Genomic DNA, 27,761 nt, shown 5'->3' with positions numbered 1-27,761 from the left:
CTTACGTACCCGCTTGCCATGTCAGGGGACCTCTGTGACTGTGCACAGTAGCGCCTGGCACAGGTCGCCTGTCAGCCACCCCTCAGGACTCTCCCCACCTCTATTCCCCTACACCTGGATGAAGGTCCAGATCATGGCGGCCCCTCTCTGGAAAGGCAGCCTTCAGGATGAAGTGACCTCACGCCCTGAAATCCCACAGAGCAGAGTCTGGGCCCCAGAAAATGCTGAGGGAACATTGCCATCCTGTAAATACCTTAGTCCTTTCTCATCCCCAGAGACCTTCTCCAGTGTCCATGGTCACTAACCCGTTGTTCGCAAGAGCCACAAACCAGAGGCCACACAGTGTCCATCCACAGACAAATGGGTAAATAAAATGTGGTTACATAGAACAGAATATTATTCAACTTTATGGAAAGAAGGAAATCTCGTCACATGTGACAGCATGGATGAGCCTCGAGATGCGGCTGAGGGAAAGAAGCTGGTCACAAAACACCCATAGCGCATGATTCCACATTTATTAGACACCCAGGGTAGCTTAGAGGCAGAAGTAAGACAGTGGTGGCCCAGGGGAAGGGGGGAGGGAAGTTCTATAATGGTCTAGACTTTCAGTTGTGTGAGGTGAAAAATCGCAGACCTATGCTACACAACAATGTGAATACGGTTAACACTACTGGACCGGGCGCTTACAAATGAAGATGGCGGGGCGCCTGGGGGGCTCAGTCGGTTAAGTGTCTGCCTTCGTCTCAGGTCATGATCCCAGGGTCCTGGAATCGAGTCCTGCTTCGGGCTCCCTGCGCGGCGGGGGTCTGCTTCTCCTTCTCCCTCTGTTCTTCCCCTGCTTGTGCTCTCTCCCTCTCTGTCTCTCAAATGAATAAATAAAAAATCCTTCTTAAAAAAAATGAAGAGGGAGAGTGTTCTGCTATGTGTTTTTTAACACAATTAAAAATTTGGAGAAGAGCCTCTCCAAGTGGAAAGCAGCACCCACTGGGTGGGGTGAGGTAAAGCCATCAGCAGGACGCACTCCCCAGAGCAGCAGGAGTTGTCCTGGAGGTACGGACTTCAGTCTGCTTTGGGGTCCCGTGTGTTCTGACGGTGAGCTTCCGGCCGCTCTGTTTTCCGCACGGATCTACTCAGTGATGATAACGGCTCTATCATCGCTGTGATCTGAGACCCAACACATCCCCCAGATGGTTTAATTAACTAACACATTTTTCCTTTACCAGAGATTTTTAAAATAATAAAAATAATAGTAATTTCAGGTCGTTCTATGTTTAACATAGAAATTTAACTGATTTGTTCTTCATTTGTAACAGTGATGCCAACATAATTTTAATAAGGTTTGTGACCTGGTCTGGGCCTCAGGGGTGGGGCGGAGCAGAGCCTGCTCCTTTGCTCTGTGAAGAATCCTGAGGCCTCTGGTGGTTTTAAGCCTCATGAAGAAACTTCATGCAATGTGTTTCCTCTTCTGTCTCCTCCCAGCAATGCAGCAAGAAAGCCTCGGCCTCTCTCCTGTGGCTGCTGAAGTCGTCGGGCATCATCGCGGACCGGCCCTGGCCACGCGTCTCCCTCACCGTCCTCACCACGGCCATCATTCTGACCATGGCCGTGTTCAACATGGTGAGTCAGGGCGCCCGCCAGGCGCGACCCTCTTGGCTTCTGGTGCCCGACACGGTGGGACTTTCCGACCTCGGCCGTAGCTCCCCGTGACACGAGTTACCCCCTCTTCAACTCAGCGCCGCCCGCGGCACCGGCAGCTTCTCACCTCCCTGCTGGCCTCAGAGACGATGCTGAACGCCGGCGGGGGAATCACCAAAGACACAGAACCATCGAGATGCAGGGAGTGCCTAGAGTCTGAAAGGCCCGGTCTCCAACGTTAGCTGCCCACCTTTCCAGCTGGGGATTTTCGAGGTGTTCATTAAACTTCCACAGCCCCCATTTCCACTACTGAGACCAGGAGCGAATGATCGAGAAAGAATTCTTGAGACATCTTTGGGGCAAAAGGGTGCCTTTACCATAGCGCGGAGACAGGACCCATGGGCAGGAAGCGCTGCACCGGGGTTGGGAGGAGTGACTGATTCTAGACTCTTTAGTTAGTGGGGCTTAGAGATAGCATAAATCCTAAGGAATGTGGAAGCAAGGCTTCCGGGACCTCGAGGGGCTAGCTGCTGCTCAGACAAGGTTATTTACTAGAGTCTCATAAAACCTTAAGGCTCCAGACCCTTCCGCTATAGACTATGGGCCATGTGCTGGGATGGTCATTGCTAACGTAGATCTTGAGGGGGTGTACGGTTATTAGAGGCTAGTTACACTAACCAGAGCAAAGCTGTCGTGGAAAAACATGGAAGGAATTCCTGGAGGAGCCAGTAGAGTCTGTGTGCCTCAGGAATCCTGCCGCGAGCCCCCGAGCCCTGGTGAAGTCTGGTCATGGTCTCTTTGACTCCCCCACTCCCACGTCTAGGACAGCCCCAGGCGGCTTGTGAGTATTGAACCAGTGGTGTCTCTTACTAGATCAGTGTTACCACTCAGGCCGTGTCCTTCAGAAGAGACACGTAACCAACCCGGGCACCCGGCAGTCATCATTATTATTCTGACATTATCGCCATCGACCGTAAGGCCTGAAGATACTTCATATTTTGGGTGTTTTACTGGTTGTTTGAACTACACAGCATCATGTCTAGTCCTTGCCTTCCAGAAGCAGGAAATAAGTTGAGGAGGTAGACTATATATATATTAAATAATAAACACATAGTTTTTGCCATTTAGCTTTCATTTGGCATAAAAAGATCTATCGAGCATTAGTATGTGCCTGGTGCATTGCTAGATGCTGGAACCCAAAGTCTGTTCCCTGCCTCTGGGAGTTCATGGTGAAGTCCAGGAGACCGGCAGGCAGCAGGGTAAAGCCACCGTGAGTCTCCCAGCCAGCAACAGACGTGTGGAGAGGTGGCAAGGAGAGAGGGCAGGGCCGGCTGTGCTGTCTTCTAGGGGACGGGGAGAAGGAGTCCCGGGGTTGGGGGGTGGGGGATATGCAGCATCCGGGATCGATTAAGAGCCGGTGTTTGCGTTAGGACGTAGCAACGGGCCTAGGCTGAAGGGGACCTCGGGTGTTTTCTTGGCGTCTGTCCTGCCGTTCCTCCGTGGAGCGTGTCCCTTCTGGGATGCATGTGCAGACTCCGGTGAGGCTGCTGCCGGCGGGAAGCCAGAGCTGGGACGGCCTCTTCCGCTTCCCTCTGCCTAGAAATCCTTCTTTAGGAGTCCTGGAGAAGGGGCAGGGGTGCCCTTGGCCTGATAAAACCAGGATTTATCACCAATTTTTTTTTAAGATAGAACCGACATGGGAAGCACACCTGATTGCATTTCAGAGAGAATATTCAGTGGGACTGAGGGCCAGACACTGTCTGTAAATGGTTGAGGAGCTGAGCACTTAGCAGCAGATATTTATTTATTTATATTATTTATATTTATATATATATATATATATATATATATATATATATATATATATATATACTGTTTCCTTTGGAGAAAAAAATGCATCCTCGGGACCAGAAATACATCTCCCAGCATTGTTTCCCTTTCTCGTGGCAAAAGGAATTTGTTGCCGACAGAGGTAGAGAAGTCTGTGCGACACAGGTCAGGAGTATGATAGATGACCCTCGAGACAGGAATGAAATAAGGCTTTGCTCCCCCCTCACCGCCACCCCGCCCCCCCCCCCCCCCCCGCAGCCGAGCCGTGGGCAAGGAGGAAGCAGATGACCTTTTTCCGCCCATCATTTCTGTTGATCGCCGGTGCTGTGAAATCAGTAGGTCTTCTCCATCAGCAACCCTTTTGCATTTACGATTTCAAAGCAACACCATAAAGCGGTATGAAAGCCGACAGTAGGCAGGGAAAGGAAATCACTACCCCTGGTTGTAAAGCTTTCTTATCATTTCTTATTAACCACAGAAGGGGAAGGGCTTTTTCACCAAGGTGGGGTCTTTGGCCACATCTGAAGATTTTCAGAGGCATGCCCTCCAGCTACTCGGACCGCTGTCCCCTAAGTTGTGATGGCAGGAGACGGACACAGGGTCTCCTGTCATGGACCACACTGATGAAACATTCAGAGTCTGAGCACCAGAGGGTGCTGGGCAAGAAAGTGGACGCCCAGGGTCATCCGCCCACTCTCTGGCAAGAAGACCCTTTCTGCTGGGACACGGGTGCCCTCCGGTCTTTACCTGGGCACCGTTAAATGATGCCGGCGTGATTTCTGTGCCTTTTTTCCTAAGCCTGCTTCAAGCCCCATCCTGGCGAGGTTTCTGTTTAATTCAGCATAGCTTTTTAGACTTACCAGCCCTTCCTTTGAGAACACAATTTCCAGATTGACTGAGCCCTGCTGCCAAGTTGTGGCTTCACTATTTTGTAGCCCTCTTTAGCCCAGTGAGGCTGATCCAGACCTTGGACTCCCATTTTAAAAGAAGAGCAGCTCGTGTATGTGTGTGTGTGTGTGTGCGCGCGCGCGCGTGCGCGCGCACACGCGTGCACGTGCTGGGGGAAAGCTGCCTGTTCTGCTCAGGTCCCTGGGAAGAAACTTTAATTTTTCATCCAAAAAATGTTTCCTTTGAAAGTCATAGCCTCACTCCGGTCCCCTTGCAAAGGTCCTGTGGTTTTGAAGTGTTCTCTTTGGGATAAAGCAAAAAGGCTTTCCTTTTTTCCTTTTCTTTCTCATCTTTCTGCATGTACTGCTTCTTAGTTTTGTCTTGGGTAGAGTACACGTAAAGTAAGATCTGTCGCCTTGCAGTGGGCAGCTGAGTGGCTCCGAGGCCATTCCCACTGCTGTGCACCCACCACGATGAGTCCCAGAAGCTTTTTATCATCCCAAACAGAAACTCCGGCCCGTGAACCACTAACTGCCCGCTGCCTGCTCGCCCAGGCCCTGGTACCCTCCATGCTCCCGACCAGCCACGGGCCTGGTCTAGACCCCAGTGCACGGGGATTGCCGATGTGTGTGTTCCTAGGTTTGACTGATGTCCCAGGGCACGTTTTCCACGTTCTTGTTGTCTGGGATGCACAGTCCCTCCCCAACAGGGGAGCCCCTCCATTCACCCTCAAGTTTTCTGGCCACAGGCAGGCAGCCCTCCCAAACATTTGTCTAGTATCAACGGCCGTCACCTTCTTGACCTCAGAAAGGGGGGCTGTGTGGGCAGAGACGTGAGGGCCGGGGCTGCCTACCATCACCCTCCGCCCGTGGCCGTGCGCGTGGCCCTTCCACACGGGTCTCCGCATGTGTTGCTGGTGTCTCGTGTTGATTCCAGCCCTAAAATCCCACCGCCTGTACGAGAGAGCCTTTACCTTAACCAGAGCTCACCGTCTGCCTTTTCTCAGGATCACTTTGCCTTCAAGTCAGGACCCCCCCCACCGCAGTCCTTACTCACGTGGTCACCCTCCCCGCTTCTGACCCTCGTGACCCCGCGCCGCCGAACACTCACAGACACACACAAATACTGACGCCCGTTACAGCCTCTGGCCCACACAATTCCTTACAATCAAAAAGTCCCTGCACCCAGTTGATGTTTGAAGCAAGACGACACTGCGAAAAACAAAAAATCCGAAGGCTCTGATTTCTGGGTATTACGTTGAATGTCCCCGTGCAGGATGTTGTCAACCTCAGACGTGATCCCAACCAAGCCCTCCGCCCTGTGCTTTGTACATGTTTAATCTGATATTTAACAGAAGTGTTTGTGTTTTCGTTAATATCAGTCGTGTAGGCCTGGAATTCACTAGAAGCGTGGAGCACAACAATAAATAGTTATTTGCTTTTTTAATAGAAATTCTCAAAGCTTCAAACAGGAGAAGATGAAGCTATTAGCATTGGAAATACAGGCACCCGACTGCCCACATAATCCTGCTTACCAGGCAGAAAGAACACGGCCATTAATAATTTAGGCCGATCTGCTAACTCTTTAATCTCCTGTGCACTAATTCATTGAAAAACATTTTCTTTGCAGTTTTTCCTGAGTGACCCAGAGGAAACAGTTCCTCCAACTGCCAATACATCCAACACAAGTCTTTCCACCTTAAGTAATCAGGCAGCGGTTCTGCGGGCACAGAATCTGTTTTTCCTCCCGGTAAGAAGATTTCGCTCGTTATTCTTGCTTTTGCTGCTGTCCTAAAGCGGTTCGCCCATTCCACGTGACGGCCTCCAGGTTCCGATCGGCTCTGGACTTCACTTTGTCCTCTTTGGGGTCCATAACCTGAGAAAGTCCTGTCCGGCTACAGACCTCCGGCCTTCGGTCAGAGCAGCCCTGGCCGGCGGCACGAGTGAGACACCTGCAGATGGCCGGTGTCACCGGCAGGCTCTCCCCGGTGTCTCGCCGCTCTTCTCCCACGGCTGCGCGCGGCACCGCGTGTCTCAGCCTCTCACGTTTGAGCGTAAGTCACTGACGTTCTGGATTCGCTGCGTAGAGGTTTTGCTCGTTGTCCCAGGGGGCGGGTGCCGGCTTCCTGACTGATGACGGGGGGAACCCCATCACGTATTTCCACCCCTCCTTTGGCTGCGGACCGCGCCCACTGACCATATCCTCCAGGAATCCTTGCCGGCTGACTCCTCTCAACCGATGTCCAGAAGGGCCAAGATCACAATTTCAGAACTTGCTATCATGTCAGTCTTTTAAGTGAAAAGGGTTGAATCAGTTATTTGCTATTTAGTAACTTTGTTTCATGAATCATTTATGTAAAAACAAAACAAAAAGCGCTGACCCCCTCCTGTGCTTCATGATCATCTAAAGTAGCTGAGATCCTTCACATCTAGTTTCTGTCCCACGTCGTCAGTTCCATAAGTGCTGGAAGAACCATTTGGGGATTGAAGTTGGTAATTTCAATAAGTGTGTACACTGTAAAAATTCCTCACCAGTTTTTTAAACTCCACTAGCTATGGTGACAAAGATTTCCTGCCTCGTTCTTTCGCTGAGCTGTTCCCTTGTTATTTGGCTTTGATTCTTTTCCCCATCTGTCTTCAGTTCCCAGGAAGCTCCCAGCTCGGTGCACAGAGCAGGGGTGTCTGGTGTGTTTCTGAGAAGGCTTCGGAGGCAAGCTGACCGCAGTCCCTAAGGCTGTCCTAAGCTCTGTCCCTTGTGCATGGGGTCCTGGTCCTCATTAAGGCACTATCATAAGCCCCCGTGAGTGTCAGACAGCATCCTTCTGTTTCAGCGATGTGAAAAGTGAGAGACAGGATGCGTGGTAAAGGTTTATTGGCTGTGATCTCACTGTGGGCCACTGGGAGCCGCCTTCTGTGGAGAAAGGAACTGCAGTCCAGCCTTTCCTCCCTGAATGCGGGGCGCTGGTTTGCACATGGGGGTACACAGGCCCACGGAGGGAGAGAGCATCCCAGGCAGCGTTCACAGGGCATTTTCAAGGGTTTACAATGACTGTGCATTTTCATAAGAAAGGGGCGCATAACTGCCCCAAGCATTTTTTTTTAAGATTTTTATTTATTTATTTGACAGACAGAGATCACAAGTAGGCAGAGAGGCAGGCAGAGAGAGAGGGAAGCAGGCTCCCCGCTGAGCAGAGAGCCCGATTCGGGGCTCGATCCCAGAGCCTTGGGATCATGACCTGAGCCAAAGGCAGAGGCTTTAACCCACTGAGCCACCCAGGCGCCCCCAAGCATTTTTTTTAAATATCGCTCCATCCATCCAGTGTTTTCGGATGGAACAGCCCACTGTGCCGGCGTCAGTAAAAGCCGTAAGTTCGTCTCTCTGAGTCTCATTGAGGTGAGTCCCTGTGACATCTTATTTTCAAAAGAAGCAAATCGTTAGAAGCCCAAGGTGGGGAAAAGTAACATTTACCCAATCTTAAAAGATTCTGAGGAAAAGCACAATAGACTCTTGAACATCCAGGTCTGTCTTTGTCCACAAGCCCCCGTTGTCCTGGTAGTGAGTCCTCAGAAAGAGCGTTATGATGAGGTTTGCCGAGGAAGCCCCACGTGCCCCAGTAGTGTCTGCACAGAAACTGCATTATTAACATGCTGGAAACATTGTGGCTTCTGCCTTCAGAGATGGGCTCGGGAACATAGGAAAGCCCTTGTGGATGTGCACGACTTGGACCTTATTTCTCTGCAAACCCCATCATGCGGGTCATCTGAGGCTGACAACGTGGTGGGATATGAAGTATACAGTGATAGGACTCGGGGCGCATTGGGGGCTCAGCCAGTGAAGCGTCTGCCTTCGGCTCAGGTCATGATCCCGGGGTCCTGGGCAAGGCCCACGTCAGGCTCCTGCTCTGCGGGGAGCCTGCTTCTCCCTCCCCCTGTTCTTGTGCTCTTGCTTGCTCTCTCTCCCTCTCAAATAAATAAAGTCTTTAAAAAATAATAAAGTGATAGGACTCTTCGTAATGTTAATCTGTAAGAGCCACCAAAAAGCATAAAAATAAACATACTTTTTATCCTGCAATACTAATTTCAAAAATTAATCTCACAGGAGCAAACACTGAGCTACAAGGGTGTTCATCCAAGTGTTTATGTAACATCAAAACCAAACAAGAAAGTAAAAGGAAGCCAACAACCTAAAAGTTAGAATAAATTTAATTGTTTAAATAAATTCTGCTATTTAGTTATACACAGCCATTACAAAAGATGTTACAAAATATTTAATGACATAAAAATATATAGTCACAGTCAACTATTGAGAAGCATCACTTAAAATCATAACAAAATAAGTTGCCAATTTTCTAAAATACTAATAGCAGTAATAAATAGCGTGCACACACACACACACAAAGGCTAGAAAGATACACCCAAAATAATCAATAGTGGCTCAAGTTGGTTGTTGGAGATTATAGGAAATCCTTATTTTCATATATGTCCTTCATATATTCCCTAAATTGTTTTTTAAAGATTATATTTGAGAGAGACAGAGAACACACATGCAGGAGCAGGGGAAGGGCAGGGGGAGACCCATGGCCGGGCTCCGTGTGGGGCTCGATCCCAGGACCCCGAGATCATGACCTGAGCCAAAGGCAGAGGCTTCACTGGCTGAGCCACCAGACGTCCCCGTATATTCCCTGACTTTTAGCGTCAGATGTATCATTCCTATAGAAGGAGGAAAGGTCGTTTTCGAATGCCCAACAAAGTCAGCCACAGAGGATTTTTGCCCGGTAGGCCGTTCATACCATGTCGGACATTGTATTACTTCATCTGAAAATCTGCCCTGGGAGGCAGCTGTTCGTGCAATCCCCGTTTTCCAGGGGAGAGCAGAGGCCAAAAGAGACTTAAGGAAATTACCCAGGAAAATAGCGGTGGTTTCTTTGGCATTAAAATGCAAGTTGACTTCATCGATCAGCTTATCAAGCGTGTTAATAACCATATTAACTAATGTTAATTTCCTTAAGATGAACTAATAGTAACAACTGATTTTAGTAATGAAATATTACTTTTAATTAAATGTTAATTTTATTTTTTTTAATTTTTTATTTTTTATATACATATATTTTTATCCCTAGGGGTACAGGTCTGTGAATCGCCAGGTTTACACACTTCACAGCACTCACCAAAGCACATACCCTCCCCAATGTCCATAACCCCACCCCCTTCTCCCAAACCCCCTCCCCCCAGCAACCCTCAGTTTGTTTTGTGAGATTAAGAGTAAAGCAATCTACCCATTTAATGCAATTCCTATCAAAGTACCATCCATCTTTTTCAAAGAAATGGAACAAATGATCCTAAAATTTATATGGAACCAGAAAAGACCTCGAATAGCCAAAAGGATATTAAATTTTAATTTTAAGTGTTAATAAATAACACAGTCGTTAACTAATACATCAACTATATCAGAATTATATAGAAATAGCTCAGTAGTCCTTCCACCCTAAGGGAGTCTGTCTGGAAGCCTGCCCTCGGGACTCTTGCCCACCTGAGCGCCCCGTGGCAGGTGCCTTGTCAGCGCAGACGCTGATCTTCAGAACCCTGGCCTGGCCTTCTCAGCTGTCCCCCTCGTTCACCCGTCCCTCTGTCTGCAGGCTGCACGCCTACTTTAACCTGCTCCCAGACCACCTTGTGCATGGCCTCCAACTGTTCCAGAAAGCTATTTAATAAGGATGGACTAAACGCTACTTCCCATTAATGTATATATTCTAGGAAGTGTTCCTGAAATGTGAAAACGTTTGTAAAGTCTAAGACTGAATTTTAAAAGGTGAAACCATAGGCATGTTTGCATACGTATTGGTACCTATACCATGGCGGGTGGGAAAGGAAACCTCTAAGCCCTCGTCCCCCGGCTGCCAGCCCTCACGCGCGGATACACACGGCGGCTCCAATCCTGCTCCTTGCATTAGGCTGCCCTTGTCGGTAATGTGCATTTCTATGGTTTTCAGCGTTATTTTCGTAGCAGCATCCTGTCGGAAACGGAGCCTCCCCGCCACCCCCCACCAGCTCCCAAGGCAATTTCATGGCTTTTAGGGAGCAGTTCTAGAATGCTCCAGATTACTCCCTGGAAGACCTCCAGGTTGCAAACCAGGGCCCTCAGACTTCTCGTGGGGAAGGTCTTATTTTCATTTTGTTTCTTTCTTTCTTTCTTTCTTTCTTTCTTTCTTTCTTTCTTTCTTTTTTTTTTTTATCTCCAATCTGTCACGGAATGATACTTTTGGAAAAATATAACAGTGAGTTAGCAGAAAAATGAACTAAAAAAAGACATGAGGAGTAGAGGCCTGTATCAGGGGATCCGGGGGGACGAGCCTCCTTGTCAGGCTGCTGCGCCCGTTCCCTGCCCCAGGGGACCTCCCCAGGTGCTCTGGTCGCCCCCAGGCCTGGTGCGTGTCCTGTCGTAAACCCCCACACCTGCCGTCCGAGGTGGCTCCTTAGCCATTTAGCAAAGGTAACAGTGGCTGAAATCCGTGGCAATAAGGACTGGCTTCAGAGCACAGACCCCCCCTCCCCCGCCTCCTGCTGTGGGGGAGACTGAGGCCCCGTTGCTGCCTGCTCTCACGGTGTCTTCATTCCGTCTTCCCTCTCGGCCAGCCCTGTCTTCCCCTCCTTTCCTCCTGCTCGTCCCTGTTGCAGGGTGAGTGCTGTCAGGCCTGGGGAGAACTGGCCTCCGGGAGGTAACTCCGGTCAAAGAAAGGAGGCTGAGAACCCTCAGGGCCCCTTGCAGTGCAGTCACCGGTAACCCGGTCTTACTGCGGAAGCTTCACCCCTGAAAGGGTGACCCGTTGCCCGGTGACCAGGAGGATTGCTGGTCTCGCTGACATGAAGGTCCCCGTCCCCGCGAGTGCGGGGTCTGTGCTGACACGGAGCGCGCCTCTCGCAGAGAAGGAAGGGCCTGGTCTCACCCCGGCGGCTCACTCCTCGCCTTGCTTTCTTCCCCAGACCAGGATGGACGCGCTGATACCAGTAGCCTTCCAGATGGCTCACTGAGGGTAGCATTAGCCCGGGAAATAAAAGAGCGCAGGTGACAAAAATAAGCAGCTGGCGCATGGTTTACTCCATATAACGACACGAAAATTGAGTGCCTTACAAGCCGGGCTTTCTTTTAAAGACCGGGTTTATCAAGCATCCGTTGGGTCTATGCTTTATTGAAATTATTAGACTTTATTGCGTGTGGCTTCCCTTCTGGAATGCTGACAGCAGCTACCCCTCATCCACAGAAACTGGTGCAGCAGAGAAAGGCTTCATGCGACTGGCGACCTTTCATTTAGCAAGTCCCTCCTGGCGGGCAGGGCTCTGGGCCCCACGCTCTGCTCACTCTGTTCCGTGACTTAAAAGGAGGACATTCTTCCCCTAGTGTCACAGCTGAAGACACCGTGTCACAGCCAGCTTAGGTCCCTGGCCCACAGAATCCCCACGAATGAGCGAGCCAAGCGAGGATGGCTCAGGGCCGTCCCTTCTCGACGATGTCCGCTGTGGTCAAGAGTGAGTCGCGGCTTCCCGGGGCCACACAGGATGGAGTGGGGTTTTCTCCTCCCGCCCGGTTCTTCCCACTTCCTGGGGTGCCTGTCTGCTTCCAGGGAATCCGTGGCTCACCCTGCCCAAAGCCGTGTTAGTTTGTAGACCCACCGTTTCTCTTGTAATAAAACGCCTGGGCTTGCTTGTGGCTTTAACTGAACTACCTGTAATGACTCCGACCCTCTCAGTGCATGAAGAATTGCGAGGCGAGAAGAGATTCTGTGGTCTATGACTTTTTAAATCTATAAAGGGTACAGAGTCGTATTTTCATTTTCGAGAAGTAAAGGACATCTGCTTGTAAGGACACGCCTTCACATATAGATGGTTAAAATTTGTGTCTGGGCGGCAGTCTGCACAATTACTGCACACGCTACACTGGGTCAGCCAGACACGGAATGAGCAGTTCTTCCTAAGGCAGAAGTTTTGGGGCATTTACCGCTGGGTCAGAAAACAGAAAAGGGCATCTGCTTTCACAGCCATTTTCATCAGCTGCCCGAGTGAACTTGGTGGAAACCCCCAGTTTTACTGCTCACTGAAGCCTTTCTCAGCAGAGACCCGGAGTAACCCCCCGATCTCTCTCCTTGTTCCAGTACTTCATCTACAGCTGCATCCTGGGACTGATTTCCTGCTCGGTCTTCCTGAGGGTCAACTATGAGCTGAAGATGTTGATCATGATGGTGGCGTTGGTGGCCTACAACATCATCCTTCTGCACACTCACGCCCACGTCCTGGACGACTACAGCCAGGTCTTATTCGAGAGGTAACCTGCGTCCTCTTCCTTCTTCTTGGTTCTTTCCTGGGACGTTGAGAACGTGAGTGTGTGTTGAGTCAACACCTACGAGCAACACCCTTGTGATCGGTCATCATTGCGTGCGGGTTTCATTAAAACTGTGGTGCCAGGAGCTGGTGTATGTCTTCGTTCTAGATTATATAGAGTTGGTTTCATCATGTACATGCAGGGGATAGTAAGTAGTTTAGAGAGGTGATTTGTGTTGATAAGTATAACGTTGGGTTTCTCTTCCTCGGCATTGTTCATACTTCGGACTGAATGAGTTCCTGTTGTGTTGGCCGATGGAGGGCCATCCTAGGCATTATACGATGTGTAGCAGATCCCTGTCCCTACCTCTTGACACCAACACAACCACCCCTCAAGTCATGACAACAAAGAATGTCTCCAGACACTGCCAGGTGTGCCCCCTGGTGCCAAGTGCCCACCCACCCCCAGCTCAAAACAAATGAATCAACATACACGAAAATACCAGAAAAGTAAGTGGATATAGTCACAAGTTACAGCATTGAACTTCTTTTGGGAGATTTCCTAAACCACCCTTGTGTGGAGGGAGTCTTATCAACTGGAAACTCTCTCTCCTATGAAGAGACTGACTTGGGTGAGAAGATCCAACTGTGATCACAACCAGCCCTGAGGATGGGAACACTGGAGGAAAGGATCACACCCAGCCCTGAGGTTGGGAACACTGGAGGAAGGGTCCTCAAGCCCTTCCTCGGCTTTATAAAAGGTTTCTTGTCATCAGATTACTTCCACAAGCTTACAGTGAATATTTATCCTCTGCTTGGAAAAAAAGGCAATCCTTATGATGTTCTCCATCTCACATCTTGAGAGCAAAACGTTTAATATCATGCACTGGTTTATTTCTGGACCCACCAGCCTTCAGGGTTTTTCTATGAGCATGTTGCATAAGCCTCCATAAAGTATCTGTATTTCTTTTAACATAAAATAAATGCCTTAAATATTTCCCTAGATGTGTGGCTCCAAACAGATGGCTTGTGTTCCCCACGCACGGCCACTTACTTTTCCACTGGAGGCTCAGGGTCAAGTACAGTGAAAACCTCACTGTGTGCCTGTTCCGTGCCAGTAAGAGCACTTTCAGAAACACCACGGCAGCACATTCTCCTCACATAATTTAATTTCCATCATCCTCCACACCGGGAAGCCCTAATAATCTGTAATCAAGCTGAGAGGAGGGGAGTTGCATGATGGAATTAAGGAAAGTTTATGATTCCATAGCAAGGATGAGAATGAAATCAGGAGTTAATTTCCCAGCGAATTCTCCAGTTCACCAAGCAAACACGCTTTACTGTTTCTCTGCTGTACCCAAAGAACCTGATTCCAGTCCCTCCGTAAATGTCGTGTTACTGATTTTTATGCACAGCGACGATGCTGCTGAATTTCCCTTTATTGAATTTGAAGCCCCTGACTATGCTACAGATCCAAAGAAAAAGAGGAAATTAGATCAGCGAGTTTCTGGTGGAGAGAGAATGACTTCTGGGGACTGAGACAGACACACGATCTCTGTTTAGAACTGAGCAGCAGCAGAGTCATTCCTTGGTTGAAGAAGAAAAGGGGTGTTAACTTTCAGAGTCCTTTCATTTCCTCCAAGATCTTTTGTGAGTCTTCTCCTAGTTTTTTCTTTCTAAGAAACTTACAGCTCGAGAGGGCTGACCCGAGAGGCCTCGGGGACCTGCCTTCACTCCCACAGAAGCCAGCATCCTGCCAGGAGGAGGGGTGCACCTGTCTCCCCAGCCTCCTCCTCTCAGCAAGGTCCTGGCATTTCCACACCCACTTCCTACGTGAGCTGCCACAGGACCCCGAGAATGAAGAGGCATTCCTCCACCGAACGATGACCATTACCGGCAGAGAAACAGAACACCCTGAAATTAACACATCTTCTCAAAGTCCGTTGAATACCCAAATGAGAGACTCTTAAGGGCAGGAGTTCTCCAGATTTCTCCAGCCTCAGTGTGTGTCTGATGGAACTCTGGAACTCGATGTCAATGTCAAGATATTTTCCCACCAAACACCTGCTAAGGCTTTCCCCATCCTTTGCCCCGTGTCGATGCTGACACAACTCTTTCTGCTAGGATCCTTAGAAAAACGAAAGCCCCTTGATTTGGGGCAGTGCCTTGAGATGGGACATCCCTAAATCCCACAGCCAGAGGCCCCCTTCAGGGAGGGGCTCCCAGGAGCGCCAAGCAGCATATCGCTTCCTGACTGAGCTCATCTGTGTCACTGAGGATGAGCTTGGTCCTGTCTCTTTTCGGACTTATTTCTGGTCTTTTCATCCTTGCCCTCTCTTTCTACTCCTGGCTTCCTGGTTCTTATCCTGGTCTTCTTTCTGGAGTGTGCGCTTGGCTGCAGCAGTGAGTATCCTTGGTGCACACCATGGCCTCTGGACTGGCGCCCATGTCGGCCCCAAGCACCACCAGCCGATCTACCTCAAGTTTCTGCTGAGGACCTAGCAGCCTTCTCGCCCTGCAGAGACAGAGAATATCGCCCCCCCAGTGGATGGGCTGGGCTGCGTTGTCGCCGTCTCCTTTTCTACGATGCGATACTAGATAGTCTCAAATTGAGGACAGAGCGGGTCTAAACCAGGTACCACTCTGATACCCACAAGGTCTGTAACCACACCTGCCATCCAGGAAGTAAGGTGTTCGATAAACATCTGTTGGATACATGACTGAGAGCAGGTGCACAGCCAAATAGTCAGAAGGGCCCCAGTACTGGCTGTAACGAAGTCACACATCATTGACGATGTGTCTTTCCAGGGACAGCTGGAAAGCATCCACTTTGTTTGTAGTCTTATAGTTTAAGGGCGAGGTCCGAGAGGGCGTCTCTGCTCATGAGGCAGTGCCAGGTCATCTTCTGAATACACAGTTGGATGGTGGTGTTGTCCTGTATGGGAGTTCACCGTGACCTATGTTTCAGGGACATTTCAGAACCAACTGCACATGACATTGATCATGGACTGGCCAGCAGGACAGAACAACCCAACAGGGCAGTTTGTTTGTTTGTTTGTTTGTTTGTTTAAAAATTTTATTTATTTATTTGACAGAAATCACAAGCAGGCAGAGAGGCAGACAGAGAGAGATGGAGAAGCAGGCTCCCTGCCTAGCAGAGAGCCCGATGCAGGGCTCGATCCCAGGATCCTGGGATCATGACCTGAGCCAAAGGCAGAGGCTGTAACCCACTGAGCCAACCAGGCGCCCCAGGGCAGTTTTTGCCAACAGGATTAGCAAAGAAAACAGGAGAAGTATGCACTAGAAAAACTCCAGATCAATGAATTCAGAAAAAGGCATCAAGGATACTCTAACAGATTGACGAATATGGAAAGCATATTCTAAGGGAGATAAAAAGACTGCTTTGAGAAGCTGTGCCATAAAGCATTCATTAAATGGAGGCCGGTGATGCCCCCATACCTATCACCACCTGTGTTTATGAGATTCCGGTTCAGTCCTCATGGTGAAGGATGCTCCGAGGTTTCTGGTGTTTAGAAGGTCCAGAACAAGCTATTCCTTCCTTCTTTGGCATTTATAACATCCTCCATCTTTCTGTGAGTACAGGATGCTTTACTGAACGATTTAATAACCATTCTGGTTCCGACCTATGCCACTATCCCCCAAGGCCCTCAGCCAATATGGTCCTGGAGCCCCAGCGCCCTTCCCAGTGATGGTGATGGTCGTGAGCGTTGCTATTGCTGGAAGCTGGTTGTGTTTCAAAGACACTGTCCCTTCCCGTGTCAGAGGCTTGCCACAGAGTCCGCAAGACGCTGTCGGATCCTTCCTGTGAGATTTTACCTTACAGAACTAAAAAGTCTCAAGGGATGTGTGTGACGTTTCACGTGGACCCAGAATGACGCTAACTCACCTGGGTGTGGGAAACGTGCCTTTGCTTTGGAAGAGGTGTGGGGGTGGGAGGGCTCGAGCAGAGGGTCTGACAAGGAGCCCCGTGGGCTCACCAGCGGTGTCTGAGCACTTTGTGGGAGAAGACAAGTCCTCCGCAGACAGCATATAACTGAGGCGTGTCCGTGAGCCGCGACACCCAGGGCCCAGCCTCGTCGGGAGCTCTGGAGGGTCGCTGGTGGAAATGTCTGTGTGATTCTAACTGCCTTAAAGCTCCGGGTCAACAACAGTGATGGAGACGCTCAAATATGCATCACTGCGAGCCGGGAAGGATGCAGCTCCATCGTGCTCCCTCTGTTTCTCCTGCGTCTCATTCAAGACACAGAATTCGAGATTTCGCGACACATTTCCACAGCGCCCTGGCTTGGGATCCGCCAGTGAGATGCTCACTGAGAGTCCGGAGGAAGAACTGCAGAGTGAATGGGCACGAGCGGACAGGGGAGCCTCGTGCGTCTGCCGCTGGGAGGGGGGTCCTGGGGGTATCCCAAAGCACCCAGAATGCCTCTAGAGTCTCCTCTTTTTTTTTTTTAAAGATTTTATTTATTTATTCGACAGAGAGAGAGATCACAAGTAGGCAGAGAGAGAGAGGAGGAAGCAGGCTCCCCGCTGAGCAGAGAGCCCGACGCGGGACTCGATCCCAGGACCCTGAGATCATGACCCGAGCCGAAGGCAGCGGCCCAACCCACTGAGCCACCCAGGCGCCCCTTTTTACGTTAAAAGTGTATTCCAAATTGACATTCTAACCCATCGTTGTATCCTACTTAATGTTGAAAAGTTTTGCAATTACTTTCAGACCCAATACCTCAGCTTCCTTGTCCTTCCCGATTCCTGCTCCCCGGACCGGCTCCAGCAAGTAAGGCACACACGCTTCTGGGGGGCTGACCCCCTCCAGCTGCCGCCTGGGAAGTCGGAGAAGGAGGAGGGTCGTCCAAGCTGCCAAATTAACAAAAAAGCCAGTCATCCCAGGGCTACTCAAGTTCCACCAAGCTTTCTTTTTTTCTAAAAAAAAAAAGTAACCATTAGTGAGCTACTTGGTAATTTCAACTCAGAATTCTGCTGTGAGAATTCTACTCGGGTTTCAGGCTGTGTGGTTTGGTTTAGTTTGGTTTTAGGATGAGGGGAGACAGGAGATTTCACAGCGCCTGTGCCCGTGGACTGTGCAGAACACATACGTCTTATCCGCACCTCCTCCATCTCCAAGGCCAAAGCCATGCCCAGCCCTGCTCCTTACTGCATCCGAGACCAGTTGTTTCCCACCTGAAATCACCTCTGCAGAACGAAACCATGACCATACTCACAGGTATGTAACTACAGCCTTAGCAGAGGCCAGCACTACCGCCCAGCCCCAGCCTTGTCTTCTCTCCGGACCCGCAGCTGCCTGCAGAGCTCATTGCTCAGGGTGAGCTTGTCCCTCCTTGTGCTCGTCTGTTCCAGCCCAGCATGTCTTGCTTCGCCGTTATGAAGGATGCTCTGTGAAAGCACGAGGCTCTGGGCCGTCTGTCCTTGGGTGACATCGGACCACCCTCTCTGGAAGACTGCGTAGGATTCTGGTGGATCTCTGTCCAGCCAGGAAAGGAAAGAGTGTCTAGGAAGGAAGCCCCTCAGGTTTCAAACCAACATGATTATTTGGCTACTCGTTCATTTGCTTTTATGACACACTTCTGTTGAACATCCTTTGTATGCCTCGCCTGAGGGCTGGAGGCAGAGCACAGCATGGCATGAAGAAAGTGTAGTCTTTGTTGTCAAGAAGATCACAGGGGTGCTTGGTGGCTCCATCAGTTAAGCATCTGACTCTTGATTTCAGCTCAAGTCACAATCTCAGGGTCAAGAGATGGAACCCCTGCATCAGGCTCCATGCTGGGTGTGGAGTCTGCTGATTCTCCCTCTGCTATTCCCCCACTCATGCACTCTCTCACTCAAGTAAGTAAATCTTTAAAAACAAAAAGAAGAAGAGGAGGAGGAGGAAGATCACAGAAAGTCTCCATAAGAAAATTGGGTTTCCACAGGCGGCCGACAGATGTGTCAGCATGTCGTGCATACGCTCATCTTGCACACCTAGGAAAGGATGAGCCTGTGGGCCGGGCGTGTGTTAGGGAGCCCAGAGCTGACTGATGCTGGGAAGAGCTTGGAGATCTCTGGGGATTCGGAAGCACAGGAAGGAAGTGACTTCACCATCATGAGAGAATGCGATGTTTCTCTTGTCTTTGCCGCAACCCCTCCCCACTGCCAGCGCCAACTTTAGTCACAGTTGTTTGGCATCTGTCCAGGGACAAAAGTGCTGCTGCAGGAGCTGGGGGATCCAGCAGCTTATGCCACAGGGCCTGAGAGGCATCTCCTGCACTCAAGGGTCAGATAATGGGCCTACGGGCTCTCGGCTGTGGGCCCTACAGCAGCTGTGAACCAGTGCTATCCCCTCTTGGCTGTGGTCCAGGAGCCCCTAGAAAACACTTGGGCAGTGACCCACAGACAGAGCCTTGGAAAGCTGTGGTGCAAGTCCAGGTTTCCAGAGCAGGGGTTCCAGCACATTGTTTGATCACACTAAAGTGGGTAAGAGGAACGGCTTGACTCTCCCACACCCCCATTTCCCCAGGAGGGCACAGCTGAGGCCCAAGGGAGATCTCCCATGCAAGCAAGCAGCCATGAAGGACGCTGCCAGAGGGACTCCCCTTTGGCTTCATCCACAGTGCTGAGTCCTGAGCTGCGTGACGGGGGCATGGAGCGGCTAGCCAGGAGCAGGTAGGGACTCAGGGACCCGGATCCTAACTGCATCATGGCCTCCTTTGAGAAGCCTGCCCAGGAGACTCTAGGAACACCTCGCCCACGGATCCCCGCACCTCCCGCACCCCGACCCCGTGGCCGGCTCCCTGCCCACGCTCCCACGCTTTGGCAGATGGCTGGTGAGCACACACAGAAAGCCAGCTCAAATCTTGGGCCAGGGAGAGACAGACCACAGACTTTAGCAAGTTTTGTTTGGGAAAACAAAAGGAGGCTGTCAGTACTCTGCCTGGTGCCCTGCCCGATGGAGAGGAGGTGTGAAAATGTAAGAACTCTGCCACAAGATTTCGTTTACAGTAGCAACAAAAACCATATGATACCTAAGAATAAACCTAACCAAAGAGGTAAAGGATCTATACTCTGGAAACTACAGAACACTCATGAAAGAAATTGAAGAAGACACAAAAAGATGGAAGACCATTCCATGCTCATGGATCAGAAGGATAAACATTGTTAAAATGTCTATCCTGCCCAGAGCAATTTATACTTTCAGTGCCATTCCTATTAAAATACCAGTGGCATTTTTCAAAGAGCTTGAGCAAGAGCTAGAACCAGGAAGACCCTGAATTGCCGAGGGAATGATAAAAAAGAAAAACAGAGCTGGGGGCATCACAGTGCCTGACCTCAAGCTATATTACAAAGCTGTGATCACCAAGACAGCACGGTATTGTTACTAAAACAGACACATAGACCAGTGGAACAGAATAGAGATCCCAGATATGGACCCTCAACTCTATGGTCAACTAATCTTTGACAAATCAGGAAAAAATACCCAATGAAAAAAAGACAAGTCTCTTCAATAAGTGGTGCTGGGAAAATTGGATACCTACCTACAAAAAAATGAAACTTGACCATTCCCTTACACCTACCTACAAAAAAATGAAACTTGACCATTCCCTTACACCATACACAAAGGCAAACTCCAAATGGATAAAAGACCTCAACGTGAGACAGGAATCTATCAAAATCCTAGAGGAGAACATAGGCAGTAACCTCTTCGACATCAGTCACAGCAACTTCTTTCAATATATGTCTCCAAAGGCAAAAGAAACAAAAGCAAAAATGAACTTTTGGGACTTCATCAAGATCAAAAGCTTCTGCACAGCAAGGGAAACAGTCAACAAAACAAAGCGGCAACCCACGGAATGGGAGAAGATATTCACAAATGGCAGTACAAAGGGCTGATTCCAGGATCTACAAAGAACTCCTCAAACTCAACACACACGAAACAGATAATCATGTCAAAAAATGGGCAGAAGACATGAACAGACACTTCTCTAATGAAGACATACAAATGGCTATCAGATACATGAGAAATTGTTCGACATCGCTTGGCATCAGGGAAATACAAATCAAAACCTCAATGAGAAACCACCTCACACCAGTCAGAATGGCTAAAATTAACAAGTCAGGAAAGGACAGATGTTGGTGAGGATGCGGAGAAAAGGGAACCCTCCTACACCCTTGGTGGGAATGCAAGCTGGTACAACCACTCTGGAAAACAGTATGGAGGTTCCTCAAGAACTTAAAAATAGAACTACCCTGTGACCCTGCAATTGCACTACTAGATATTTACCCCAAAGGTACAGATGCATGGAATGTTACTTAGCCATCGGAAAGGCCATTTGCATTGACATGGACAGGACTGGAGGGATTATGCTGAGTGAAGTAAATCAAGCAGAGAAAGACAATTATCAGATGGTTCCACTCATATGTGGAACATAAGGAATAACACGGAGGACGGCAGGGGAAGGGAGAGAAATCTGAAGGGGAGAAATCAGAGAGCGAGACGAGCCATGAGAGACTACGGACCCTGGGAAACAAATTAAGGGTTTTAAAGGGGAGGGGTAACAGGGTGACGGGTGTTAAGGAGGGCACGTGTTGTGATGAGCGTGGGGTGTTATGCGTAACTAATGAGTCATTGAACACTACATGAAACATTCAACATCAAAAACTACCGATGTACTGTACAGTGCATAACGGAACATAATTAAAAAGAAAGAAAAGAAAAGCAGTCCACCACAAGAGGGAGCAAGAGGCATAGAGCAGGGGGTACAGCCGACCCAGGAAGCTTGCGGGCACTTCCTTCCCAGACTCAGTTAACTCGAAGGCGTAACTGCTCTGTCAAGTTGAAGAAAGCAATGAAAAACTTCAAGGAACACAAAACCTAAAAAAGAAGGGAACAGAGGAGCTGAAGAACAGCCAGGGAACCATTAATAACAGGGCATTCGTAAGTCCTCGCCAATCAGTGTTACTCTCAATGGAAGTAGAATTCTCTACCCAAAAGGCAAGATGGGCTGGATGGATAAAAACAAGCAAGAAAACAGCAGGTGTTGGCAAGGATGTGGAGAAAGGGGAACCCTCCTACACTGTTGGTGGGAATGCAAGCTGGTGCAGCCACTCTGGAACATGTATGGAAGGTGTCTCAAATAGAATCCCCAATGGATGAAAGACCTAAATGTGAGACAGGAAACCATCAGTATCCTAGAGGAGAACACAGGCAGCAACCTCTCTAACCTTGGCTGCAGCAACTTCTTACCGGGCGCATCTCCGGAGAGAAGGGAAACAAAAGCAAATATGAACCATCAGGACCCCATCAAGATGAAAAGCTTCTGCACAGCAAAACAAAACAACCAGCAAAACTAAAAGGCCGTCTACAGATTGGGAGAAGATATTTACAAATGATATACCTGATAAAGGTTAGTATCCAAAATCTATAAAGAATTTATCTAAGTCAACACCCAAAAACCAAATAATCCCATTAAGAAATGGGCAAAAGGCATGAGTAGACATTTCTCCAAAGAAACATGCAGATGGTCAACAGACCCATGAAAAGATGCTCAATGTCACTCATCATCAGGGAAATAGAAATTAAAAACTGTGATGAAATACCACTTCACACCCATCAGAACGGGTAAAATTAACAATTGAGGAAACAACAGATATTGACGAGGATGCAGAGTAAGGGGAAACCTCTTGCCCTTTTGATGGGAACACAAGCCAGTGCAGCCGCCCTGGAGAACAGCACGAAGGTTCCTCAAAAAGTTAAAAATAGAGCTACCCTAGGACCCAGCAATTGTACTACAAAAACAGAGATTCAAAGGGGTACATGCCCCCTGATATTTATGGTAGCCCTAGCAACAATAGCCAAATTATGGAAAGATCCCAAAGGTCTATCAACTGTGGAATGGATAAAGAAGTTGTGTGTGTGTGTGTGTGTGTGTGTACACACACATACACACACATATATATTTGTATTTATATTTATACACGCACACATATATGTGTATGTGTGTGTATATATATATATATATATGCACAGTGAAATATTACTCAGCCATAAAAAGGAAATTGCCACTTACAACAACATGAATGGAGCTAGAGTGTATAATGCTAAGTGAAATAAGTCAGTCAGAGAAAGACAAATACCATATGATTTTACTCCTATGTGGAACTTAAGAAACAAAACAGGTGAGTATAGAGAAAGGGAAGGAAAAACAAAATAAGGTAAAATCAGAGTGGTAGGCAAACCATGAGAGACTCTTAACTGAGGGTTTCTGGAGGGAGGTGGGCAGGAGTGGGGGGGATTAAGGGCACTTAATGGGGATGAGGATTAAGGGCACTTGCTGTGATGAGCACTGGCTGTGGTATGGAAGTGAGGAATCACCGAATTCTACTCCTGAAACCAGTATGACGCTGTATGTTAACTAACTGGAATTTAAACAAAAACTTGAAACAAACAAACAAACAAAAGAGTTACCATATAATACTGAGTTTCTTTAGGAACTTCTTAAAAATAAGAGAAGCCTATTTCATCTAGGAAAACATAGATTTTAAATAGTAAGATCATGTTTGTGTTTCCATGCCTGGACTGCTTTCTCTCCGGAGAATAAAAAATGTCATCTGTTACCATGACTGAATCATTTGCCTTTAGGTTAGAGACTGATCCACTGGGCAATTCCTCCATATTACTCATCTGATTTTTTAGGTTTCTTTGATCTTTTATACTCTCAAAACTTGAGGGCCAGAATGATTGCTCCCTTAGCAGCCTCGGGATGAGGACCCACTGTAAACTCGTGTGTGGCTGCAGGCTCGTTTGGGCATCTGAGTCTCCAGAGCCCAATTTTGAGGTATGAAAGAAAGCATATTCAGTCACATTTTGGCTAGAACTGTCACTGAGTTAGAAACTTTCCCAGTTAGTGCTGTGTCCCCTATTTCATCACTCAGGGATGGCACAACCAGACAAGCAGAAAGTCCGGGATGGATGTCAACCTTAAAACCTAAGAGAGAGAAGGAGGCCTCACACCCTACTAGCTGCCATTTTTATCTGAATGACCAACACGATTATTATAGATTGAATTGTCTCTCCCAAAAGAAGACACGGTGAAGTCCTAACCCCCTACCTCACAATGTGGCCTTACTTGGAATAGGGTAGTTGCAGATGGATTTGTTTGAGAGGAAGTCCTACTAGTGTAGGGGGGCCCTAACCCAACAGGGCCAATGTTCTCATAAGAAGATGGCCATGTTGAGAGAATGCCCTTTGATGATGGAGGCAGAGACTGAGATGATGTTGTGGCAAGCCAAAGAGCACCATGGATTGGGGGCCAACCACCAGAAGCCATAACGAAGCCAGGAAGGATGTCCCCCCAAGTTTCAGAGGGAGCGCTGTCCTGCCAGCGCCTTGATGTCAGACATCTGGCTTCCAGAACTGTGAAATGATAAACTTCTGTTGTTTTGAGCCACCCAGCTTGTAGTACCTTGTTTCAAAAGTTCTAGAAACCAACTGTGATCATCAACACAATTGCCTCGTCTAAATCCTGGGATTTTTTTCCCACGGAATCCGGATGCTCTGTCTACACAGCACACTCCCCTTCCTCCCTGCGTCTTCCACAAGTGCATAAGGAGCAGGTAACCCAGGAATGCACCTGTGGATGGACAGATTTCTCTTTCAGACTGCAGGAGCCGTCTGGCACTCGCCCATGCACGGCCCGCACAGGAGAGAAGGGCTCCTACAGGAACCAGCCATCCTTTTTGGCTGGATGAATAAGAGAAGGTTTTGAAAAACCTAAATGCCATCCATGAACGGGCAGCACGGCCCTTCTTCGTTGAGACAGCAGGTCAGGAGGGGAAAAGGTATTTGTGTGCTGGCGCACAAGTCCGTTGTATGGGCTGGACGTGCCTTATTATTTCCAAGGCGCATTTAGGTCCGGTCCAGCAACTACTTGTCTTGTCTTCCCTTCCTCCAGGTCCCCACCTCTCCCACCGCTCGTCCTCACGAAGCCTGCAGATGTGGGAGACGAGTGGTCTAGAGCATTTCTGCCCCTAAACCAGTGTTCAAATGCATTAATGTGAGGAGTCCCAGAAAAGGCTGGCTTGCCTGTATCTTCTGTGTGATTAACTGAAAACCCAGCCAGGCCCCGAATTGCATAAAGAGGATCCTACATCCCGCTCTCCATCAGTGATGGTCCTACATCCCTCTCTCCGTCAGTGATGGGGACGTGGGCCGGCTCTGCGTGTTTGGGACTTCTGGTCCCTTACCTGGGCACGCAAGGAGGACCTGCATTCGGATTGGCTGTGCTGCTGAAGTTGCTACAAGACCCTGACCTGGGAGCTAACGTTTTACTCTTAGTTCGGGGGTGACGGGTGAGGGTGGAAGGGGTTGTTATAGCTGCTTCCTCAGGCCCCTGGAATTACAAACGTCCAGAAGGTTCATGAAGCAACACGAAAGTGTCAAACTCTGCCCGCACATCTGAGAATGTTGGCTGTGTTGTGCCACTTTCCTTGGGGAGGATGGCGTCAGTATAGTCTATATAGGGGAGAAGAGGGGTTTAAAGTTCGTGGTAGCCAGCATTATTTATAAACATCTGCTCCCCTCAGTCCCTTCAGTTTTGCTATTAAAGCTGTCACAGGCTCAGAAAGGGACAACTTCATTTCTTAGAATCAGTTCTGGGCAAGCAGGAAAGTGGCAGCTACCAGCTTACTTCATGCCCAGGAACCGGTGACCTCCTTTTAGCTGGGGAGCTCACATGCTTGCTGCCCAGCTGGTTTAGTAGAGAGGAAAGAGGCCCAAATGCAGGCTCAGCCTTTCTGGAGAGTTCTCTGAGGCCCTAAGTCCTTCTAGCACCAAGACTTGTCACTCTGCCTCCAAGTTCCCTTTGCCCTTGAATCTTTCACTCTGTTAATGACAATTCACCAACCTACATTTTCTTAGCCTTTTCTCTACCTCTCCAGCTCCGTCCCCTCCCTTGTCACTCTGCAGCTAGTACTGAAACTCTCAAGTGCCTCCCCTGTATCAGACCTGTGCTGGGTTTATCAGCAGGGGATGTAGTGACCAGGACAGCCTATAAGATGGGCACTGTGACCCCCTTTGGCTGATGCCAGGGGTGAGGTTTGGAGAGGTTGACCCAGGTCCCAGAGATCGACAAGAGGAGAGGAGCCTCAGTTCCTTCATGGGTTACCCTACACCAAAGCCCACCTGAGCCTGGCCACTGCCACATGGACTCTTACGTCATCAGCCCTTGAACCCTCGGTAGAGAAACAGGAAAACCTCAAAGCAGGTGCAACTCACAAGCAGAAAGTAATTACCTGGTATTTCTTCAATTTAATTACACATGATCTATGCTGCTTATGTGACATATGTCCATACATAATCATAATTTCTTTTTCAAGTCTTATTACATAATTTCTTTTTCAAGTCTTATTCACTACTGTATGTGGGAGATCCATCATTTGTCAGCTGCGCGGGTCTCCCCAGGGATGGCAGGAGATATCTTCTTCCATGCTGTATTAGTCAGGGTACTCCAGAGAGACAGAACCAATAGAATATAAATATTGTATATAAATATAATACCAATCAAGAGGTTTAACACAAGGAATTGGCTCACAGGATCACAGAGGCTGGCAAATCCAAAATCTGAGTCATGAATGGCCCAGTTGGAGACGGAAGGCCAGAAAGTGCTGCAGAGCCAGGAGCAGCCAGGGTTGGAGTTCCGAGGCAATCAGGCAGGAGAGAATGCTCTCTCACTGGGGCGAGTCAGCCTTCTCTTCCACAAAAGCCTTCAGCTAACCGGGCGAGGCTGACCTGCGTTACAGAGGGCAATCTGTTGACTCAGGTTACTGATTCAAGTGTAAATCTCAACCAGAAAACACTCCCACAGAGACACCCGGAATGACACGGGAGGGAATGTCTGGGCATCTCGTGCCACCGTGCCACGTCGGGGGGTGACCATGGCCTGCAGGGTTGTGGTGAGGACTCGGGCAGGGATGCATGACCGAGGTCTACCTGGACCCCAGGAGAAGCAGGACAGCGGACCGAGAGTTCCCATCTGCGTGTCACCTTTGTGTCACAAAATCACACGGAAGAGGGTCTAAGAACTTCCTGCCAAAAAAGTTATGGGAAACTACGTAATCATAGGGGACAGCAGCTGGTAGGAATTAAGTTCCCTAGTCCATTTTTTTTTTTTTTACCTGACATGATTGTTAATTTCTAGCACACTGTCTCTTTCTGAGAGTGATCACTTTAATGGTTGAAGAAATTTTATGTCAAATTACCCATACTGATCTAGGAGGATAAAGAAAATGCTATTCACAGCCTCTGTTCTTTTCTTTTATGTTTGTTAGAGCTTGGAGTGAAAGTAAGGAGTCTGTTAACTTGAAAGAATCTTCTGTTAGTAAGCTCTCAAAATAGGGATGATTTTGTTTGGTTTGGGTGCCATCTGGGCCTGGGGTGTATCTAAAAGGCGTGTGTTCGGCTGGCGTAGAAAGACGTGCACTGGAGGTTCTCAAGTTGTTGATATACAAATTCTAAGTCCTGTATGTATGTTGTTTTGTATTGCTTTTGTCTGTCTGTCTCTCTGTTTGTTCTCTAATAGACCAGGCATTTGGAAAGACCTGAAGACCATGGGCTCAGTGTCTCTCTTTATATTCTTCGTCACACTGCTCGTTCTGGGTAGACAGGTAAGACATCGCTTGTTCACGTAACTTCCTCTCACGTGCTGTGTTAGTAATACTTGGTTCATACGTGGACTCGACTTCGGTTCTAAAAACAGAGTCCGCCCGTGATAATCATGGTAATACTTCGCTGATGTGCTTTGTAGCGACTTTCAAGCAAACACATCAGAATAATTGTATCACTTAGGAGAAATGTGGGTGGACGTGCGTAGGGAAAGGGAAAGGGTCTCTCATTTCTCCCACAAGAGGCAAACTTTGCCAACGGTAGAGATGTGAGCCCATTTCCCGTGACATCTCAAAAGAACGTGGTGGGTTTAGTAAGCTGACAAGAATGTTCTCTCAGTAGCTGATGCTCTTTGAAAAAATACCCCCTGCACTGGGGTTTTATTTGCATTTCAGAAAGGGTGGCTTTTTTCTTAGAAAGGGGTA

General features: G+C 48.7%; 1 protein-coding gene across 3 annotated transcripts in view; it reads left to right on the top strand.

Moving 5' to 3' along the window:
- Window positions 1–27,761, top strand: part of ADCY2 (adenylate cyclase 2) — a 409,046-nt gene that overhangs the window by 343,223 nt on the left and 38,062 nt on the right. For all 3 annotated transcript variants that reach the window (XM_032337793.1, XM_032337794.1, XM_032337795.1), the window contains exons 16-19: window positions 1,480–1,617; window positions 5,983–6,102; window positions 12,500–12,669; window positions 27,254–27,338. In XM_032337793.1, coding sequence (XP_032193684.1) covers window positions 1,480–1,617; window positions 5,983–6,102; window positions 12,500–12,669; window positions 27,254–27,338 — 513 coding nt within the window. The remainder of the gene's footprint in view (window positions 1–1,479; window positions 1,618–5,982; window positions 6,103–12,499; window positions 12,670–27,253; window positions 27,339–27,761) is intronic.

Source organism: Mustela erminea, chromosome 3, assembly GCF_009829155.1.
Source record: "Mustela erminea isolate mMusErm1 chromosome 3, mMusErm1.Pri, whole genome shotgun sequence".
In the NCBI taxonomy this organism is placed as follows: domain Eukaryota; kingdom Metazoa; phylum Chordata; class Mammalia; order Carnivora; family Mustelidae; genus Mustela; species Mustela erminea.
This window is presented reverse-complemented; position numbering and strand designations above follow the sequence as displayed.